General features: G+C 46.6%; 1 protein-coding gene across 8 annotated transcripts; it reads right to left on the bottom strand.

Annotated features, from left to right (window-relative positions):
- Nucleotides 1-23: 23 nt before the first annotated feature.
- LOC108937687 (ATP-dependent 6-phosphofructokinase, platelet type-like) lies at nucleotides 24-21300 on the bottom strand. 8 transcript variants are annotated; one of them, XM_018757739.2, is made up of 23 exons: nucleotides 21010-21300; nucleotides 16893-16966; nucleotides 16167-16244; nucleotides 15684-15873; nucleotides 15005-15170; nucleotides 14856-14900; nucleotides 14595-14703; nucleotides 13385-13480; nucleotides 12029-12121; nucleotides 11661-11786; nucleotides 11152-11216; nucleotides 10811-10880; nucleotides 9393-9539; nucleotides 7294-7364; nucleotides 6964-7051; nucleotides 5963-6115; nucleotides 3649-3813; nucleotides 2120-2181; nucleotides 1815-1926; nucleotides 1523-1622; nucleotides 1237-1242; nucleotides 804-909; nucleotides 24-524 (listed from the first exon to the last, which is right to left on the bottom strand). In XM_018757739.2, the coding sequence occupies exons 1-23, from the start codon at nucleotides 21098-21100 to the stop codon at nucleotides 371-373; spliced, it is 2367 nt and encodes a 788-aa protein (XP_018613255.1). In that variant the 5' UTR covers nucleotides 21101-21300; the 3' UTR covers nucleotides 24-370. The 8 variants fall into 8 exon arrangements, with proteins under 8 accessions (XP_018613255.1, XP_018613258.1, XP_018613257.1 ...); XM_018757742.2 differs by lacking the exon at nucleotides 5963-6115 and adding an exon at nucleotides 4587-4739; XM_018757741.2 differs by lacking the exon at nucleotides 13385-13480 and adding an exon at nucleotides 13124-13219.
- Between the last annotated feature and the right edge of the window lie 1094 nt (nucleotides 21301-22394).

Raw genomic sequence — 22394 nt, 5'->3', positions numbered from 1 at the left:
TATTGCACCGGTCTCACAAATACATTACCTTTATAGCAGGAGAACTACACAACCTACAGTCTGAAGTGTGATGCACAAACCTCAGGATTGACACAAAATGCAAATACAAAGGGAATACAAAAAACAAGTGACAAGACATAACAGGATGTCTGCTATCCAGGCCAACTGTAACAACGAGACATGTCAAAGTCCAGCATTTCAGCTGATTCACTCCAGCTCTACTTTGGGTTCTTTTCCAATGCTGACCTGTCCACGAGGCAGGCAGGTTAGTTTCGTAAGGATGCAACAATGTTCTGGTACGTAAAAGGAGTGTGGGGAAGAAGCTGCGTGAGAACTGCTACCCATGTTGCCCGCAGGGGAGTGCAGCGATTCACAGAGTTGACGTGTCGGCCTCTTTGGGGCGGTTGCGCACCACATGCTCCAGCTGGCCAGAGTCGGACACATCGTAACTGGTCTTGTACTTGGCAAGAATTTTCATTAGGGGCCGCAGCTTCAGCCACCATTGTTCCTTCGGGATCCGGTGTCTGGTGGTGAGGGGACAAAATATTACATACGTGTTATGTGTGTATTATATTCATTTATCTGACACTTTTGTCCAAAGTGCCTTATGTTAAGCTCCTTACAACTATTTACCCATACATACATATGGGTAATTTTTTTTGAGCAAAATAAAACATCCCACAATTGGAAATATTAAGTATACAGTTGATCATGTTCAGGTGTATGTTTTGTGTTAATAGGACAGTCTTCTTGGGGACAAGCACTAGAGCGCAGCAATGAGCATTCTAGTCAGGGTTGCTTACACAAAGTCTGTCTGGTCCTTTAGCTGCACTACAGGCTGGAAGACAAGAGCACGGCGCCGCATTCCCAGCAGACAGCAGGAGTCCTCTGTGTTAGCAAACACTCTCCCTGTGCATATAGAATGGTAAAGAATTGTAGTTAGAGCTGAAGTTCTTAAAGGTAGATCCAGACCGCAGGCAGTTATCCATGGAGATGGAACACAGGATCGGTCCAGAACTATTGAGGGAAAACTGGTGATGCATCGTTACATAAAAGCTCACTATTTGCAAAAAGAAAAGTGAGAAAGCTGACCAGTGAGAAATGATAGAACAGGGTGACACAATACATTTGATTTTGCTCATTACAAGGTCCTTTTGCAGGTTGAACTAATGAAATGAAGAGTTTTTGGAGCCGTTGGATTCCAGAGCTTGAGGCCAAAGGAGAAATGAGATTTACCTTCATCTAGAGTGATCCAAGCAGACAGCAGAAGGCAAAGAGGAAAGGAAGAGAACATATGAATCAAAGATTGTGAGGCTGACAAAGGAGTGTGACAGCAAGGCCCGAAATACTCATGGGGCTGCATCCCACTATCCATTTCTGTATCTTGCTGTATTCAGCCCACTGTATTCTGGGTGCATCTCACACACTTCTGACTCAGCCATGTCAAACTCAATGGGGTTACTGCACTGGAGGAATTAATACACACTCTGAAAATCAGTTTGGTGGTGATGGGACACTCTACCCTGTCTGTAGGACTCCTTCAACTTCTTAGAGATCCACTGCATGGCTTTGGCTGCGATCTTTGTGCCAAAGTTTCTGTCGAATGGGGATGGGGCCCCTCCCTTTGAAGGAGAAACATGGGAAATAATGAACAGGTCAGTTTAGTCCAACTTCCACCTCCTCCTGCAAACTCCTGTAAATATAGGATTAATTTTTTTCTTGGCTTGAATCTGTTAGCTCGCACTATCAGTGTCCTTTCTGAGAACTATGATGACAGTACTGTAGTGTGACCTTTAGCCCAACACCCTGCCCACCTGCTGCATGTGACCCAGAACATTCTTCCTGCAGTCAAACACTCCTCGCCCCTCCTCTGAATACAGCTGGTAGATGAAGTCTGTTGTATAGTTGTCGTTGGAGTTCTCGTTCCTGTGGGAGTACATGGAGTGAAAAGGTCAGCTGATTAGACGACGAGTGCACCTAGTGACCTGGGAGAAGATCAAAGTCTTTTTCCAGATGGTACCCAATGAAGGTTTGTAACAAGTTCTGAAGTCCTTCCTTTACCATCAGCAATTCACCAGTAACAGGTTTCTACACATTTCGAGATACATGTCTTTCTTACCTCAGCACCAGCCCTCTCTGGATGCTGGTCTTCATCTTCTCTGTCAAGTGCTCCACGTTAGCCTGAAATTAAATATTCAGGATCAGATAAGACATAATTTCTTACCATCATGCCCAGGGATCTTAAAAAAGCATCTCAAGTCATTACAACGCCATAATATCTCTCAAATAAATGATCAACCCTTAAGAGAAGTACATTAAAAATTAGCCACTAGATGTCTCCATTCTTCATTAAAATAGTTCATTATGTAAGCCAAGGCTTGACAAATGAAAAATGTTATTCATTGCAGCAGAACTCAAAAATCTGGATAATTTCCCAGATTCACAAAGACCAGGTGGGGCCAGGAAATTCGTTTGTTCACTATATTATGTTTGCGTCTGTGTGCTGGTGGTGAGATTCTGACTACTGAGCTTCGCTCAAAACAAGACAAGCCATGTTTCTATTGTGAAACCTGCCAACCTGCTGCTCCTTGGTGTTTATGCTACATACTATGAGCTCTTTTTGAGTCAGCCAATAGGTGGCACATTTGTAAGTTTACCCCACCGTTCTGACTGATGGAAGGCACTTCGTGGCCTTGGCGGGATCAGTGACTGGCTCCTCGCTGGCCCCTGCTCGCCGCAGCTTAGCCCTCGATAGGCTGCTAGTCCCCTGGCTACTTAGGATATTTATAGCTAATGCAGGCATCTGCAACAGACACCTGCTCACTGTGGGAAGAGAATCCTCTGCCTCCTCCTCATAACTGCTCTGCAAGCTCCTTGATTGGCTGCTGCCTTGTTTGTTCCATCATGAGTGAAACACGTGCTTCCTGTCACTCTGCGCCTTTGGCTCCATCATCAGGCCACAGATAGCTCCTCCCCTCAGCAAGCAAAGCGTACACCTTCTCAAGCTTGCACTCATTACTAAATAGTCCATATGACGCTTTCATATCTAGCATAATAAAAATAATAATTATGCTCCTGAGGCACCTTTACCACAAAGTCAAAACCAAGAGACAATAATACAGAAATCCCTCAATTTATTTTCTGGTTAGGTTCTGTAAAAGTTTTCAGATACATACCTATTATAGAAAAATACATGTTGCTAGCGTTGAGTTACCTTTAAATTGAAACCAATTTAAAATTACTGAAAATAAAATATCTCCTCAAACTTTGTTCAATGCTGACTGTTGACTGATTTGCTCCATAAACGCGTAACATTTATTGTAACTTTTTTTTATTAATTACCGACATGCGGGAACACCACCCATGGCCTGCAAACAATGTGGAACTGAGATGAATTCAGTAGCTCCCTCCCTACTATTCTGTTTGGGTGCTCTCTGCTGACATTTCTCGGCCGGGCATGTAAACACAGGCTGTGTTCGCTATACGAAAATCTGAGGTTCTAAGTAAATGGATAAAGAAAAAACTATTTTAAAAAAGAACAGAATAGAAAAGAATTAACCAGATTGAAAATGTATCAGTATGCCATTTGTAACACACGAATACAGTTTACCACAGTTGGGTCAGCGAGAAACAGAAGGCTTTGCGCACCTGGAGGTCACGGATGTCGAAAGGCTCCTCATAGATATAGGCAGCATCAGCGCCCGCAGCAAGCCCCCCGACGCTGGCCAAGTAGCCGCAGTAGCCCCCCATGGTCTCGATGATGAAGACACGGCGTTTGGTCCCACTGGCTGACTGCTTAATGCGGTCGCACGTCTTGACACGCAAACACACGCAAAGGAGTGTTACTACACAGGCAGGCCGCAGGTGTGATCTGCATCATTTACACACCCGTCTGCAGCGTCCACCAAGAATCAGAAGAACCACAGAGATAACTGATAAACACATGCAGCATTCAGGCTCTTCAACAAGCGCAACATTGAATTGTTCCTGCAAGCTCTGAGTGTCCACCTGTTTCACATGTTCTGTCCCACACACAAAGCACATTCTCTACACGTCCTAGAGACCCTGTGGGAAAGACAGACTGTTTCCGTGTGAATTCCCCCGAGACGGACACTGTCCTTTCGGAGGATCAAAGGAACCACTGGGTCACACATCTGTTTAAACACTTCTTTTACTTAAAGTAATTGTTAATTCCGCCTGTGTGACATGTATCTGAGCACTTCTTCCGCTGAATGAAAAAAGAAAACTTTGATTGCTAAGTTTTGCTTAAATCTGACCGTAATTTTTCCCCAAAGGAAAATCACATGGCAATAAGCTAAACTGCAGTATTCATAAAGTTAAGAACTATAGCATTCATAAGGTAAATACATATCGATTTGTGTAGTTAATGCATATAATGTTTAATGATTTAAGACATGGATTAGAGACTTTAATAATATAAAGACAGAAGAGACTGGTACATTGTCAATTATTAACATTGCTTAATGGAGTCATGTAGTCAGTCATACTATGCTGGGTAGGGAAGGAAGGGGGATGTGGCAGGGAGGCAAGGGAGGGTGCGGGGGTCAGGGTGGAGCGTCCCTTACCTCCACGATGGCATTGAGTGCCGTGTCAGCGCCGATGCTCAGATCGGTGCCCGGTACGTTGTTACTAATGGTAGCGGGCAGCATACAGAGCGGTACACAGAACTCCTCATAGACCGCACGGGCCTCATACAGTTGCAGCAGGCTCTCCAAGGCCTACAGCAGCAGCGTGCACACGTTAGAGCATGACTGGCCTGCGGGTGACGCTGTCCGCGTGATTGGGGCTCTGGCTTCCCGATTGGCCGGAAGTAGGGAGAGGAGGGACTGGATGGATGGGTCGAGGGCGAAGCGAAGCTAGAGGGCAAGGAGGCGGCAACTGGGACCGTAGCTCAAACTGGGCAGCGGCGGTCAGGGTTTGGTCAGGGATCGGTCTGGGGTTCAGTCAGGGGTTTTGTCAGGGTTCAGTCAGAGCAGCGTTTCCCCCTCCTGGACAGCACAGCTGCATTTATTCTCCGTAAGCTTTGCAGTAACTCAGTTAACGCTGTGTGAGTTTAGCAGTTTAGCAATTTACCGTCGCAGGTAAAAAAGTTAACAAGCCTTCCTTCAAAAATTAATTTTTCAATTAGGACATGTTTCAGAGGCTTAATGAGAATCTTGCTTTAATAAATGCAAATGCAATTAAATTCACGTATATCAGATTTAACACTGGTCAGAAAATTAAATCCCGTATGGACTGGAGCGCATGAAAATATACCAAAAACTGCATGCATGTTAGTTGTTTAAAAAAAAAAAAAAATGGAACTCTATGAATATTGATTGTGTCAGAGCACATTACTTGATGGCGAATAAATGTGTGATGATCTCGCTGATATTCAGCGGGTTAGTGAGCAGTGAGAAGAGAAAGAGAGAGACGCTGCATCTGACATTTGACCTGGGACTTTTGTCAAGGAGATGGGCAGGGCAACCCAGGGGCTGACTGAACAACCGGCGCAGGACTGAACATGCCATACACAGCATGCCTCCGCTCGGCACTTACCTCAACCCCAACTGGGCACTCGCATGTGCTCCTACCAACCACAGCTGCCAGGGGGCGTAAGCCAAAATGAGGCCTTTTCCATCCAACAGCTCCTCTACCATCTTCTATAACATGTTAAATGAGTCTCCTCAGGAAGAGTCACATCGATGTTAAAATGTGCTCCGAGATGTAATACCGATTAAACTTCTATAACTCCTTTTCGGGACACTTAAGTGTCTGCCAGTTCATAGATTTTCATTTCTGTTAATTTCATTACATGTGAACTCAATGGAGTGAGTGAAGTCATGGAGCTTTCTGATTGGCTGGCTGTGGCGCTGGAGGAGGAGCCTCTAAACACATGCCAATGATGTGGGCCCCGACAGGCCGACTGGGTTGGACATGCCTCCCCCCCAGCCACACTTACATCAGTAATGGCGTTCAGAGCGGTGTCTGCGCCAATGCTGAGGTCTGAGCCCGGTATATTGTTGGAGACGGTGGCAGGTACCATGACCATGGGGACACAGAGTGCATCGTGTTCCCCGCGGGCGGCTAACAAGTCCAGCAATCCCAGGTAAGCCTGCAGAAGGGGGGGTCAGAGGGGGCGGAGCCACGTCTTTAGTGTTGAAGTAAAGGGCAAGACAGGACAGATGCCATTGGGAGAGCCAGGTCCATCACAGCGGACAGCGGAACACCACACACTCACAGAGGGTCACATGGTACAAGGAGGACGTCCCGACAGCGGAGCGCCCACTACAGGTAGAGGAACAGGGCGAGCATTGTGACAGCGGTGCATGGAATGACCTGAGCGGCAGACACTGCTGTGATTCTAGAACCTTTTGGTGCTCTGTGGTTCCTTTTTCACCTGCGTGCTTTCAATTTTAGGCTCATCCTGCATACACAGGACACATTGCTACAACGCACAGTTAAAAAGGAACCCTTTTTATCTTCAGACGAAGCCAAATGTTGACGTCCAGTCGGAATAATAAAATAACACGTTTAAAAAGGGAAGCAAACAGACTGTAACCAAGGCTACTGACAGACTGGTTCACCGTTATTACAGTTGGCTTGTTTCCCTTTGTAAAAATATATATTTAAAATTTCCATCAGTTTTTTTGAAATGGAGAAACTTTAATGGATCAGATAAACTGTAGCAAGCAGAATAAACATATAAAAGAACATTTACATGGAAGAAGAAAGCAGCAGACTGGGGCTCCCCAGGCTCTACATTATAGTACATTAAGTTTATTTGTACTATACATGTTAGTCTAAAGCCGTCATTTCTAAAATCATTGTAAAATTCATTTATTACATGCTCTGCATTGTTTCGGTATTTATATACAACATGTCACAATGAGAGCCACTGCACAGATACGATTATTATTATTCAGTTTATAAACATAAGTGAAAGGTCTATAATGTACATACCTCAAATCCACCAATGACCAGCAGTGCATTAATGTTGTTTGCTCTCATTTGTTCTGCGATTTTATCAATGTGTTTGGCAGGAAGTGTTCTGAAATACAAAGTAAGAGGTATGTTTCAGTTGTTTCCCGTATTATTAAAAAGTCACATGCAAAGGTCAAGCTCCAGCTCCAGGTTATGGCACTACAGCAGCCACTTTATTCTCATCCTCCACTGTGCTACGTTACACTTTATCTCAGGTTACACGCGACACAACAACCCCCCGTGAAACCCGAGTGGGAGCTTCCCTGGAGCCGAGCGATGAATTCCCTCGCCCGCCATTTTTTTTTTTACCGCTTCGTTCCTAGAAGGGATCCGCCCTGACCAGTCCAGCCGCCCACGTCACCCCACTTGATCTCCTTTATCTGAAAAGAGAAGAAAATCAACACATTAGCCAATGGTGTACTGCCAGGGCCATAGTTAAGGAGCTGAATTTGGCTGCATTAGCTGGTCCCAGATGGAGGACCAGTTCCAGTCGATGTTCAGCTTTAAATAAGAACTAAATAAATAAATACTAGCCCCTGCACTTTGAAGCACAACAGGGATTAGAAGTCTGTAACTTGTTCTGTTTTCACATAAAAATGAAAACTATTTTAAAACCAGAATCGTATTTATTTGGCCAAGTATGAACACACATACAGAGAATTTTGCTTCGATTTCCAATGGCTCATATTGTAGACGAAAAAAAAAAAAACATACATATACACACATAAACATACATAGATGCATCGATTCATTTTAGGGGGTAATAACATGGAATGGAATAAATAATGAGGGATGGAATAAAAAATGAAGGAGGGAATAAGTAAGAGGGGAAAAGTATTACACAGAAAATTTGAACACTGACAGACAACATTCGGCTGTTCACGGACATAACGGCGTGGGGAAAGAAAGTGTTTTTATATCTTGTTTTGGCGCACAGTGATTTGTAGCGCCTGTTGGATGGTAGAAGTTCAAATAAGCTTTGGCCTGGGTGAGACGGGTCTGTCACGATTTTCCCTGCCCGTCTCCCGATTCTGGAGGAGTACAGGTCCTAGAGGCAGGGCAGTCTGGAGCCAATGACCTTTTCCGCAGACCTGACTGTACGGTGCAGCCTGTTCTTTTCCTGTTTGGTTGCTGATCCAAACCAGACTGTGATGGAGGATCCGAGTACAGACTCGGTGACTGCTGTGTAGAACTGGATCAGCAGCTCCCGCGGCAGGTTGAGCTTCCTCAGCTGGCACAGGAAGTGCTTCCTCTGCTGGGCCTTTTTTGTGTTGGTTTTCCACTTTAGGTCCCGAGAAATTGTAGAACCTAGGAACTTAAAGGAGTCCACCACTGATACAGCATTGTTGAAAATGAAGAGGGGGGCAGTACTTGGGGTTTCCTCCTGAAATCCACTGCCATCTCCACCGTTTTCAGAGTGTTTAGCTCCAGACTGTTCTGACTGCACCAGAGGACCAGCTGTTCCACCTCCCATCTGTATGCTGACTCATCACCATTTCTGATGAGTCCCACTAGGGTTGTGTCGTTTGCATATTTGCAGATGCCTGACAAACGACTGACAATAAAAATGTGTTGTCTCTACAAACTCAAATGCAGCACAAATTGTTGACTGAGCCGTCCCATCAATATGGACAACTTTTCTCATCTTGTTATTGATCACCAGCACTCAGGAACACCAGGCACAAGCTGATTAACATGTGTGATATGTGAGAGAGCACTGACGTCTTGAGCTGGTGAGGACAGAAACGAGGCAAATTCTGCAGCTATTACTTATTAAATAGGGCTTATCTACAAGCATATCCTCACAAGCACCAGCTGATGATTGTAAGAACTCCATGAGAGTCCTAAGCGGCTAACTCACTGTTTACTGCAGACACACACAGATCAGATATAAAACCACGGTATCAGTACAGTACAGCAGGACATCTGGGATTGTATCTGACAACTGACAGCTGACTGCCAACAGGTCACCAAGAGGGCTTCAGCACAGTGATTACTGTAGTGTGAGTCACCCTGTCTGCACATTCAGGCCAACCTGGGAAAGCGAGTGAAAAGGACACCTGTCCAGCTGAAGTATGTTGGTCCCGCCCCTCTGGCCCTGCCCCTCCTCGTCTCTCCCACAGTGTAATTGGCTTACTGTAAGCACTGTGGTTCATCTTTATGCTCACAACTGGACTGCTGAGCATCTCCAAGGTCATTAGTATGCAGACCAGGCAGCCAGCAGTAAACACCAGTGTGGTCACCTCCCGGTCACATTAAAGTCATTATTATACTTGCACGATACGCTGTGTGTGTCATTTTTTGCAATCCAATGGCTGAATGAACTTTGTTTTGAAGGTCCTCACTGAGACCACCATGTGGGACATGTGGTTGTGACCCAAAGAGGTCACTGAGCAGGAGCACTGTACCTGGCCCTTGTAGAAGCCCTCGAACCCATCGCTGACGGCGAACATCGTGTGGCCTTCCGAGATGCCCACTCTGACGGCAGCACGCACAGCAGCGTTCATGCCTGCAGCAGGGGCACCCACGTTCAACACAGCCACGTTGAAGGAGCTCTGAAGGGGGAAGGGACCACAGTTAGGGTCACAAACATTCAGCTACGCTCACATTTGAAGGATCTGAAAACTTTGATCCGGAACACAAAGTCAGGACAAAGAGTGAACACTTTAGCTACTGGGCTGCAGGTTTGGATCCCAAGAAGGAAATGCTGTTGTCCCCTTCAGCTCAGGACAAACAGTTGGCTGCCAGCAGAAGACCTGGCAATATCCACCACCCAACCAGCTTCAGTGCAACATCCAGAGTAAACAGCATAACAGTCAGCTGTGGGAGTTGCTATGGGTACCAGTGTCTGTTGATCACAATTTCCAACATTTATGTACAAACCAGTAATACAAACTGTAAACATCATAGCTCACATGAGAGGCAGTGCTGGTAGAAAACAACATCCATCTCCTTGAAGGAACTAGTCCAGCAAGTACTGCTGTCGCAACTGTGCTGTTGTACCCTTTGGGCAAGTTCTTCATCTAAACTATGCCCGTAAAAAATTAAAACTGTATGAACAGAGTTGCTGTATAAGTAAAAGATAATCTGAAATAAGAGTATCAGGTACTGTCAGTTTTCGGTCACACACTGACCCAGGTGTTATACAGCATTATTTCATCGTGATCACAAAGCCCATGGTTGGCGTGTTGCCACAGTGCCAGTACAGGCACAGAAGAAACACAAGAATTGGCCAAACACCAACCAATCGTGGTCCAAGTATCAACTGAGAATCAACCAAACTTCCACTTGCTGTAGACCCAGTTTAGGAAGGGCTGCAGGACTAAGAATCGGCCAAATGTCCATCAAAGATCGACTGAGTATTACATGGATGTTAACCATGCGCTGATCCACCATCTCCTACACCCGTGTACAGAACCCGGGAGCCGTGGGCAGAGTGGCAAGAAGAGCATCTTATTTCTGTGGAACCGTGTGTCACTTTTACAGCAGACAACGTAACTCGAGAAAACAAGAAATTGGTATTCCGACAGCGGTTCAGCCGTGGGGTAGGAGGAGGTAGTGTGAGGGTGGGGAGGGTGTCAGGCAGGGCAATTTACAGGACAGTACTCCCTTTAACCCTGGTACAGGGCCATGGCGTGGAGGTAAGTGGGGGTGACACGGTCCATGTTGCTATGGCAACCATTACTATAGCACAGTTATGAAAGACACATGTGCTGCATCATTGAGCTCGAGTTCTAAACACACACGTACTAGAGCTGCAAAGGCACAAGGGAAAGACAGAGGACCGGAAGCAAGATCCAAAACCACTTTGCCTGCCAACACGCACCTTTGGAAGCTCGCACTCCGGTTTCCGATGAGCAAGGAGTTTGTAAGTGTTCAGGTTGTTCTCGAAACTCCTAGGATAAGAAAAACAATGATGGCTTCAGAAATACAAATCCACAGAGTGAGTAACATGAAGCGTGCTCCACACTGCAGGCAGCAGCAGCTCCTCCAGACCTCAGCAGATCCAGTGAAAGTTCTTTCATCAGCCTCACAGCTCAGCGGGAGATTTCAGACCCGTGGTGACAACTCGGTGAGCAGTGCTGAGCTCTTGCACTCTAATGAGCTGCTTTTCTCTTAATGAACTTGCTGGTGGCAGATCAGCATGGTCACAGCGGGGGGTCCTACCTGCCCCTCAGCCTAACTGCTTCTTCAAACTTCCCCTCGTCCATGGCTTTCTGCACCTCCTGCGTCTGAGGGAAGGAAGCGACTCAGCCTGTAAACATTCTATCATTTACAACATTTCAGTATATTCCAAATGTTTTAAAAATGCAGGTTTCCACATATTTTTCATGGTTTTTTTTGGACACGATTTTATCAGAGAGCTCTGCCTTGATGCTTGACACACATCGCCACGGTAACGATGCTATTACGTTACCGTGCGTTTGAAGAAATGTAGCATACCTCATATTACTGACATTATGATGGCGTGAACTAGTCTAAGAATGCTGACTACTAAAATGATAAATGGATGTGTAATTTACAGTAACTTACAATGCTAAGCATCATTTACATTTGAAAAGGCTTGTTACTGGCAGAGTTCTTCATGTTAGCTAAAGGAACTTTGTGGCGAAAGCAGATGCCCCCCCTTCGAGAAGGGAATGCATGAGCTTTGACCTTCTCCAGTGGCCACCTACCATCTGCACGCACTCCATCAGAGGCAGACGCACGGCCTGGTTCCCGCAGAGAGAGACGACGCAGGCCGGTGTGTTGGCAGTAGTCTCCAGCAAGGCCAGCACGGCCTCCACGCCCATTCGGCTGGCCTGGGAAGAGTGTGGGGACAGGGGGCTGGGTGAGGCGAAGCCGCTGTAATCTGCACCCGAGTCTCCAACATCATCACACCCCGATGGGTCTGAAAAGCAGCGCGCCCCACAAGCATCGCTGAAGACACAACTTGAAACCATGCAGAAAAGCCGCTGCCGCCTGCAAGCGGGTGGAGGACGGAACTAAGTCAAGGGACAACAATTAATCTGCACGGCAGGAATTTACCACACTGGCAACCTACCAGGATGCGGTCGAACGCGGAGGGGGTGCCACCTCTTTGAACGTGACCCAGGATCGTGACCCGCGTGTCGAATCCCAGACAGCGAACCACGAGCTGAGAAGAAACGTTGGGTTTGTTAACAGTCCCACGCTGCTGTTCCCACAATGCTTTGCAAAGAAGCTTTAGACATCCGTACCTATACTTTTCTGAAACACTAAATTGGGCTTCCCATCAAGCCTATAAATCGTGCACTATAAGTATATAAATGTAAAAATATAACAATTATACTTTACTATAGTTAGTACATATCTGTGCTAGGCAATAATTAAGGCTAATCATCTGTTTATTCATCTAGAGTGTATTACTTCCATATAATTTTAATCAATCTCAATTACCATTATCACGAAAACAGATTAATTTGAGCACAATGAAGTTGTACTGAAATATAATCATAGTTAAATCATCATGTATAATGACATTATTGAGAAGTGTGGATATTACTAACAACATTACTTCAAGTAACAGCAAAGGACAACAACATGAATTTAGCAGAAAATATTGAGGAAAATGAAAGACAGGAGCAAAGCGCATGCAAAACGAGAAGGTCTTTTCGGTCATGTCCTTTAACCTGGCCTACCATCCTCTGGGGGGGGTAACTGTGACCAGTATGGGAGCACACGGGAGGACCAAGTACCGTGACCGTCACTACTTCAGCTCCCGCAGGACCGCAGTAGTGCGCCCGTGGTGAAGGACACGATACCACAAATATGATGGAGTTTCACCAAGTCGGCAAACTGGCAAACTATGCCAGGGAGCAGAACTAGCGACACATCCGGCTTTGAGCACCAGCTGTGGCGACTTCCTCTTCGGCAACGGACATCAGTGAAACACGGGAAACACAATGGAGGGGGGTGTCTTTAGTGTGCACCACCAAATCACATCATTAGCGCGAGGCAAAAGGAGCAGTGGGAACGCGTCCAAGTGTCTCCGGCCACGGAAAGACCCAGAACTGCTTGAGGGAGGGGTGAGGCGTGGAAACAGAGGGCTGCACGCAGGTGAATGGTGAGAGGTCAGAGGTCAGTGCAGGAGCTGTAGCGCTGAGCCAGCAGTACTTACGTCCTTAATATGGTCTGTGGTAATGGGCTTGTTCTTAGAATCAATCGCCCCCTCGGCTACAATAATGATATTCAGTCTTTTCTTTCCTGCTCGATTCTACAAGTAAGAAATGACACACATGACAGAAAAAGGTGACCGCTTTGCATGGGCTTCCAAAAGCCAGCTTCCCAACCGGGGGGGGTGGGGCAGGACCATCCACGACCCTCGTGTACCCGTGGGAGGCAGCCTTTTGGCTCCGCCGTCCGACACTCCGTTACTCACATCCTTTACAGTGCTAGAGGTTATAGGTTTCCCATGTCGGTCGATCGCTCCTTCGGCAACTAGGATAATGTTCAGCCTTGAACCCCTGGACCGACACTGGGCAACAAGGGAGACACTGCAGGGTGAGAGCTGGAGAATGAAGCCGCTGCAGCTGAGACAGAGGCCACCCGCGAGTCCGGAACCTACCGGAACTGAATGGAACAACATTCCGTCCGTGGAAAAGACATAACCTGTCCTGAAAGCTGCTTTGACTGTGAGCTTCATTCCCGATTTCTTTTTTCACCCTACAGTTACACTGCACTGCTGAAGGAAATCATTTTAATAACTTTACTCTGACCCCTTGTCTTATGAACAAAACTTAGACCTGAAGTCTTTTTGTAATTTGTTTTGTTCATATCGCCAAACTCACTTTCGTTGTTCAATCGGTTAATCATGAGTTGGGATTCTGAAAGTTTTCCCAGATATAGCACTCATGAATTTAAAAGATAAGTTTTAAAAACTATTTTTATATTTTATTAACTTTGAGCTACACTATAACTAAAACTAACGTGAGTGAAAATGAAAAATGTCAACTCCAAAAAACTCTATTCACTTCCAGCTGTTGAACAATCCGTTAAGATATGCAGCATTCCTTGTCTCGTAATTGATCACTAACACTGAGGAACACCAGACATTAGCTGTAAACACAGTGGAAGTGAGCTGAACAAAGGCGGTCCCACAGTCCTATTCTGTCTGGGTGCTCTTTACTGCCATCTATCATCTTGGAGGTTAAACACGGCTCACGCCGTGTCCGCTATGGACAGAATTAGTTAAAATAAAGATAAAAAAATGTCATTCAAAATTAATTGTAAAAAATCTGTCTTCAAAAATTCATTACGTTTGAATAAATAAAAGGTATGACTGTCATTCATTCACAGATGCACAACTGGTAACTATTTAAACAATTTTTATCTACTGTGAAGCAAGTAAAATAGTATCTATGCAAATCAAAGGAAAACAATGCAAGAGTGTTATACTCCACTGAAAACTCACACATAAATGTACACTTTGCTGCCATGGCAACAGTTGCAATCCCTGCAGGGATCTGGCCTGGAGTGCATGACCAGCCTCTTCTTTACAAATCACATTCTACTGGTACTTTCTACTGGGGCTCCAGCGAGACTCAATCTAAAGACTAGACCATGCTGGAGGCCCGTCCACAACCCCTCACCTCCGACAGCTTCTGACACATCTGCTCCTCCCAGCCGTCTTCAGGAGGCATCTCAGGTATAAAGACCCAGTCGGCCCCGCAGGCCAGAGCGCTCACCAGGGCCAGGTACCTGAACACACACACACACACACACACACACACACACACACACACACACACACACACACACACACACACACACAGTTATTTAGAAATCAGGACTAATTGTGTGAACACACGCCGACACACACACAGAGACACGCATGACTCAAACTGCCATACCCGCAATGTCTTCCCATGACCTCCAGGACAAAGGTCCTCTGATGGCTGCAAAGAGACAGGTATCGCTGCGTCAGACACACTCTGCACTCTCCTCCAAAGATTAAATATATAACTGCGTCGTGAAAGTGAGACAATGTCATCATCGTCACCTCTGGGCAGTGGTCATGATGGCGTCCACAACCTCGATGATCCTGTGCAGAGCAGAGTCTGTGCCAATGGTCATGTCGGTGCCACAGAAGTCGTTGTCAATGGAGCCAACCATGCCGACGATGTGCAGGGCCGAGTACTTCTGCACGGCCTCGCTGTCGATGAGCCCTGCCAGAGGCAACCAGATTCCTTGTGACCCCGTGATCGAAAGCCGCCCTCCCCACGGAAACAACCAGAAAACTATATGCTGCCATGTCTCTGGTTAAACACAGATTAGATTATTTAATGGTTTGTGTGGACCCGCCCTCTGGTTAATTATATTTTGAGCTATATTTCAAGGACCAACAGCAGATGGCGCAGTGGTCACAGCTATCGCCTTACTATTCAATGACCTGTGTTTAAATCCCCCTCCTGCTGCAGTACCCTTGATTCAACGTGCTTACCATGAATTGAAAAAGTAAAAGTTGTTATATGAATGGGTAAATCTGTGTAAGTAGCTCAGTTTACAAACCTCACTTCAGTCTAACGTAAATCACCTTCAAGGAAGATGTCAGATTAATAATAATAACAATAATAATAATGTATTGTTATAATAATGTCATATATTACATAACAATAAATAATCGACGATTACATGATACATCATCACTCAGATTTCCCACGATGCCCTGGGCCTCATACCCTGCTGCAGCAGGTCCTCCAATAGGCTGCTCCACTCCTCCCGGAAGAGGTTGGCCCCCGTCAGGCTGCCATCGCCCCCAATCACACACAGGTTGGTGATGCCGCGCTGCACCAGGTTGTAGGCGGCCTTCAGACGACCCTCGCGGGCGCGGAACTCTTTACAACGGGCGCTGCCAATGACCGTACCTCCCTGGGTGCAAAGCACGAGTGTGTGTGAACCACGCACCGCACACACAGACACAAGAGTTTCCAGGTCATATTCTCTTAGGGCAGTCCGTGCTGCTTTGATTGACAGCTCAGCAGCCCACTAGCCCTGCCCCCTGACCTCTGAGAGCCCACCATCCCCCACAGCAGTTGCTAAGAGACAGAAATAGATGAAGTGGATTTCTCCCGTTGTGACCACATTCCATCCTTAGAGCGCCTCAACCTCCCCCACTGTCCAGCTGGTCCCGCCCACCTCACTGGCTCTCCCCGCCTACTCACCACCTGCAGCATGCTGGACACACTTTCCCATGAGGCCTCCTTGATGTTGTCACCTCCATCCACCATGCCCTGGTACCCCTGTTGGAGAAGCAGAAGCGTTCATGATATGGGTGATTGTCTGCTCGTTTCTCCTCCAGGTCCCAGGTCTGGAGGAAGCTGCATGCTCTGTGGTCGGTGGGTCACACTGGGAGAGCAACAGCTTGAACCAAAAAAAAAAAAAAAAACCTTCAACAGCCCCCAGCAGAGATCCATCAAAAAAAGCATTTGAGGTCATTTATAGAATTCTTTTAGAGATTGTCCAAGCCTCACCATCAAACATGTGCTATCATTTAAAAGCACAGAATGTCCACTATAAGGTGAGCTAGGACTCTGCCATGTAGGACACACAGCTTGAGAGCACTTAAAAAATGTGTCCTCTAGAGTGAACAAAAAATAATGGCTGGGCCACAGGATGATACAAATATTTTTCCTCCCTTGGAAACAATCAGTGAAATCCCAAAATCCTCTTTGCAGATAATCGATAATTAAGGGGGTGTGAACCTGTTTTGGTCTCCTTTAGTCCCATGTGCTCCCACCCCCAAAAAGAACATATGTCATATTCCATATATACCCAGCATGCCTCTGCTCCAGGAAGCATGTCTCCCATGCCCTTCCCAATAAGGCCTTGTGTCCCTCCTGCTAGCTCAGAGTGCTGGTGGGGGGTTTGTTCATCATGTCATTTCTCACCTCGTGGACAAAGTACACCTTGGCTCCCACATAGATCCCCATCCTGACCACTGCTCGAACCGCAGCATTCATACCTGCAAGATCAGAGGGCAAGTGCAGGAGGTGTGAGCGTTACACCAACACCACAGTCCAATACACTGCTTTTCGCAAACTTGACTTTTTTTCACATGTAGATAGAGACATCAACAGACATGTGCGTTCTGTTACTGACCAGCCGCTCAACTGCAATTTAAAGTCTCATTTCCTAAATAAAGGATGTTTTCTTGTGTCGTTTCTCTATAATACTGGGAAGAGCAGCTGGCACAGTGGTTAGAGTTGTTAACTTGGAATTGCAGGCACCAGGTTGGCTATAGCACCCTTGCTCAAGCTACTTACTCTGAATTAATATAGTAAAAGTAACCATCCATCCATTTTGAATAACCCCTTGTCCTGAACAGAGTCACACTGAACTGAAGCCTATCCTGGAGGTGTTGAGTGCAAGGCTGAGGGGGTTTACACCAGTCTGTTACAGGGTAACCACAGATGCACACACCCATTCACACACTCAAGGCAATTTAGCATTGCCAGTTCCCCTGAACTGCATGTCTTTGGACTGTGTGAGGAAACCTGAGCACCCGGAAAAAACCCACACAGACACAGAGAGAACATGCAAACTGTGGATCGAACCCAGGTTCTCTTGCATCACCATGCTGCTCTTAGTAGAAATTAGCCTGCTGCATAAAAGGGTAAATCATTTTATGTAGCTCAGTGAAGACATGCTGGAGAAAAATATCAGATAATATAAATAATAAGAGCAACAACAAAAAGAAACAAAAGAAAAAAAAGACTTGGGAGTAAAATTTTAGGTATGTGCTGCAATCAAATTCCATGAAACTGTGAGGCAGTTTGGAACGGTTGTGAAAAGGAACATGAACCAGTACCATATAGGGGTAAAATGACCGGGCAGAAATCCAAGCAGCAGCTGTTTTGTCCACATCTTGATTCTCCCGTCTGTCTGTTACATAAAAAGCTTCCTTATCTGAGCCCAGTCCTTACAGAGTGTGTGTGTGTGTGTGTGTGTTTGTTTATATGTGTCTGTGTCTGTGTGATACCAGGCAGCTCCCATCCTCAGTACCATTCTCCTCACTGCCTTGTTTGGAAACACTGCCGCATAGGCTCCGCCCCCAACACCCAGGCCTGTCATTTCCCAGGTTTTCAAGGATCCTGCGAGACATGAGCCACAGTGTCGCAGTGTCCCTGTCGCATGGGAAGCGGCGCTAAGGCCTGTGGCAACCTGCCACCAGCCGGGAACCAGGCCACCGCAGACAATAATCGCAGGCCCACTTCCAGGACGGCCCACAGCGTGTGCCAAGAGCATGGGGCTAGCCGCTCTGCTAACGCCGTTACTAGGAGACCAAACCCGATTAGCAACACGGAACTGCAGCGTACACAGGCGCAGCAAGAGGGTAAGAAGCTGGACTGTCGTGACTGAAGGAATTTCTGCACAACAAACAGAACCGAGCGGAGCACGGCACGGCCGACGGCCGGAAGCATATTGGTTAGAGCTGCTGCCTTTGGATCCAAAGGTTGCAGGTTCAAATCTCACCTTTGCCTCTAGTATTCTAGAGCAAGGTCCTTACCCTAAACTGCTTGAATAAAAAAAAATTACCCAGCTGTATTAATAGGTAAACAACTGCAGGTAGATTGACATTGTAAGTTGCTTTGGAGAAAAGCATCAGCTAAATGAATACATGCATACAGAAAACATGTCCAAGAGATGAACAGGAAGAGAAAACTTAAACTATTCTGATAAAGATCAAATCTGCATGAAATATAATAGAGTAGCCTTCCCAGAGTTAAATATGACCAAAGGCCATTTTCTTCTCATCTATAAACCAGAGCAATGACTGAATCCATCATCCCAGCAGGTCTCAGGTGACCAGCAAACTGTCTCCATGGCAGCAGAGCAACTGAGCCCAGTGGGCCCATGACCCACAGCAAATCGTCAGTCATGCACATTCGGCCATTATGAAGGGAGCGCGTCTGGAATGACACGACACACACACACACACACACACACCACCTATGACGCGTGTTTCCGAGGGCTTTCCCAGGAAGCTCATTGAGAATCATGAGATGACTCATGAATGCAAACTCTACAGGCACAACGTGAAGCTCCTGGAGGGGGTGGGCTGCCTCCTGTCGGTGCATCGAGAGCATATAACTTTCAGGGAGCCTCATGACCTTGAAGGGACATTGCGTGTACATGCTATGCTTGTAGCTGTTAAAAAATTTCATTTTCTGCAATTACAGTTTAATATTGCCTATGCCATCTTATTTCCTGGTCGTGATCAGAAATATCTAAAACGTCACCACAAACACTTGTTTTCAAGATATCTGGTCTTCGTGTCCAGGTGAGGCCTACGAAAGGTCTGTGAAGACTTAATATTTCATCATTCATATCATATGCAGTATTTGTCACTCCATTATCTATATCCCCCAGTGTGGACAGATGCGAAATGCACTCTTCGGTGTGGTTTGTATGTTTGGGCAAGTGGCTGTTACGATATTACAGTATTAGAAATGTAAGTTTATTTATGCAAGAGGTACAGAAAAAAAGCGGCAAAGCTGAGCTCGAGGCATTGTGACGGAGCACGCGCGCTGGGGAAAGCAGGAAGTGAATCAGCTCGCGCTCACAGCTCGCTTCGTTTATGACAGCCGGTCTCGAGCGAGTCTCGAGCCGCTCCACAGCCCGCTCTTCCTTTCAAGCGCAGTGTGTTTACAGCCAGGGAAGAAGAGAAACCGGCCCGTTTACGTGTCATGATCAGGCCGATTACGCAACGACGAGTGTCGGACCCCAGATCCTTTATCATTGTCGTGGTGACCGCGCGCACTCGCATCGCGTCCAGCAGCGCGAGGCAGATGGTCGAATCCCCGCCGGACCCGCACGGCTCTCATCGGAGATGCTCGGCTTTGCGCAGCGGTGACGCATCGGGACCGGCGCTGCGGGGACTCGCATATCCTCACGTACACCCTCCTGCCCAATCCCCTCCCCCCCGCCGCTACAACACCTCCTCGCCCTCCTCCTTCCTCCGACATCCCCCCCCTGCCCACAAAAAGCAAGCTGCCGCCTTACTCCCCCACATCGACCCTCCAAGGCTGTTAAGGCCTGACGACTTCAAACTTCTTATTTCTTTCTTTCTTTGTTTTTTTGTTTGTTTTAAGTGTTCTTTCTGATGCTGTTCTGAGGGCTGCCACACAAAATTTCACTCACTGTATTAACAATATAAAGCACATTATCCTTCTGTGCCCATTATCCTTCAGCCCCACCCCCCTTCCTTCCATCAGGTCTCTCTTGGGGGATCTATAAAACACTGCAGAGTCCCGACTTCCTCATCCAGTGGAAACTTACAGCAATAAAAGTCTCGTGAGCCCGTTACATGCGGACACGACGCAGATCAAACACACTGAACACACTTTTCAATTATGTTAGCCTCGACGTGTCACTCGGAAGACTGCGTGTAAGTAACTCACTACTAATTCGGTGTACTCGTTCAGTGTAGTAATTTCGTGTACTGCGGTGTAAATACCATCGTCGCGCGCCGCAGGACGCGGACACGTGCTCATCACCCAAGCGGCGTACGTGACCAGCCGGGAGACCGGCGCGAGGGCACTTCCACGCGTGGCAACGGTGTAACAACGTGTGTTATAATGTATCGATGTGTGTATTTCAATGCTTTTTACAGCGTATCTAACATTTAAAGCATTTCAGCAGCTGTAGCTGCGAGGTTTCCATTCAGTTTCCTTTTCAGTAACTGCATTAACATCACGTTAAGTCGAGTCCCAAGCGCTGCTTTGTAATTATTATTTACAGTTTTGATAAAGACCATATCAAAACAGGCCTGAAATCAGCCGATGATGTACACGAGTAATGCGGGTTTCCACACGTCCCCGTCCTCAGCCTCAGGCAGAGGTCCAGCCCGGTGGGACCCTCAGGAGTGATGAAGAAGAGTGATGAGGAGTGGTGGAGGAGCGATGAAGAAGAGTAATCGAAGGGGTGGTGAGGAGCGCTGAAGCAGTGATGGAGCGGTGAAGGTGGGGTGGTCATGATGAAGAAGAGGTGATGAGGACACGGTACCTTGAGCATCTCCGCCACTCGTGAGCACCCCGATCGCCTTTCCCGCTCCGGACAGGTTCTCGAAGAATTTCTTGTTGTCGGGCTGCGCCATATTTTCCGTCCTTACTGCTCAGTTAAAAAAATAAAACAGTCTATATATAAATAATTGGAATAATTCTTACATAAATAATGGGAGTGAGACGTGCAGCTTTTCGAGGCACAGAAGAGAAACCGTGCGACGATGTCCGCCCCCTCCTTTATCCGTCCTTGGCGAGTACAGGTTCTCCTCATCCTCTGCGGCGAAGCGATGGCGCAGGTAGCCAATCAGGAGTCGGATTACGTCAACGCTCCGGCATTTGATCCAATCAGAGCAGAGATAGGAGTCCTTGGTCGGTGAGGAGAAAATGCAACAGGAAGCAGGTAACCGCTGGGTGAAGAGAAGGTCGAAGAGTTCGTGATCTGTAAGAAGAATAGTATAGTTTCTGTGTGGAATTATACACAAATATTTAGTATCACTATTGTGGACATTGCTACGAGTAGCGATCTCGGGCATTTTCATCAGCAGTAAAAAAGGTCCAGGTTCTCCCCAAACAACATACACAGACAGACAGTAGTAAAATTAAACGGTCCACAGGTCATTTTCTCCCTTCCAGACACTGGCTGGCACAACGGTTGAATAATACACTGATTTTTTTTCTGGTTATTTTAAATTTTTCATCTCTGTCATGGTTCCGGTTAGTTTTTCCATTCCACATTTACTTGTGTATATGTTGCTTGGAGTCAGACACTGCCATCTCTCTCCTCATCGCTCTTCTCAGCCGTCGGCCTCATCCACCTTGGTTGCATGTAAAAATCAAGCCTTTCCAGGACTTGACACCATAGCAACCCAAGCGCTGGTTTGCCACTCCACTCCGACGCCTGGTTCCCTGCTCGCTGGCAGCGTGGTACCTACTGTCCCTACCTCTTCTTCATGAAGTACCACAAGCCATGTTCACATACTTTAAGTGCACATTGTTCCCTGATGAAGACTGAAGTGAAATCCCGTACACCCTGTGGATCACTGGGGTGAGAGCTGATGAGCCCCCCCATCTTATCACTACCATTTCTAGGCTTTCTCAGCACCTTCACGAAGGTGTATATCCTCCAGTGAGGCAGCCATTCATTTTTATTACACTCTAGATGACACAATTTCCTTATATCTCGCAAACTGTTTGTGCCGCAACGCTGAGCCCCAAAGCACATTTTAGAGAAAATTCCACGCGTTAAGATTATACCATATGTTTGGGTGGTGGGAATTGGAAAGTTTCCTGAAGATCTTAGAAATTAATTCAAAACCCTCTTTTGCTGGATTTTGGGAGGTTATATGGATGCTCAGCCCTCTTCAGTCAGTCAGTGTCCAGAGGCTT

The sequence above is a fragment of the Scleropages formosus genome, chromosome 7 (genome assembly GCF_900964775.1).
Source record: "Scleropages formosus chromosome 7, fSclFor1.1, whole genome shotgun sequence".
Taxonomy (NCBI): domain Eukaryota; kingdom Metazoa; phylum Chordata; class Actinopteri; order Osteoglossiformes; family Osteoglossidae; genus Scleropages; species Scleropages formosus.
The sequence above is the reverse complement of the archived record's forward strand: the minus strand, read 5'-3'. Positions and strand labels throughout refer to the sequence as shown.

What these genes read in the sequence shown, in the direction of transcription:
- LOC108937687 (XM_018757739.2), bottom strand. Translation starts at nt 21,100, where the DNA reads ATGGCGCAGCCCGACAACAAGAAATTCTTCGAGAACCTGTCCGGAGCG. An exon ending in GCAGTTAGGCTGAGGGGCAG is followed by an intron (nt 10,881 to 11,151) that starts GTAGGACCCCCC and finishes TTCTTATCCTAG; the next exon opens with GAGTTTCGAGAACAACCTGA. An exon ending in CGGAGTGCGAGCTTCCAAAG is followed by an intron (nt 9,540 to 10,810) that starts GTGCGTGTTGGC and finishes TTCCCCCTTCAG; the next exon opens with AGCTCCTTCAACGTGGCTGT.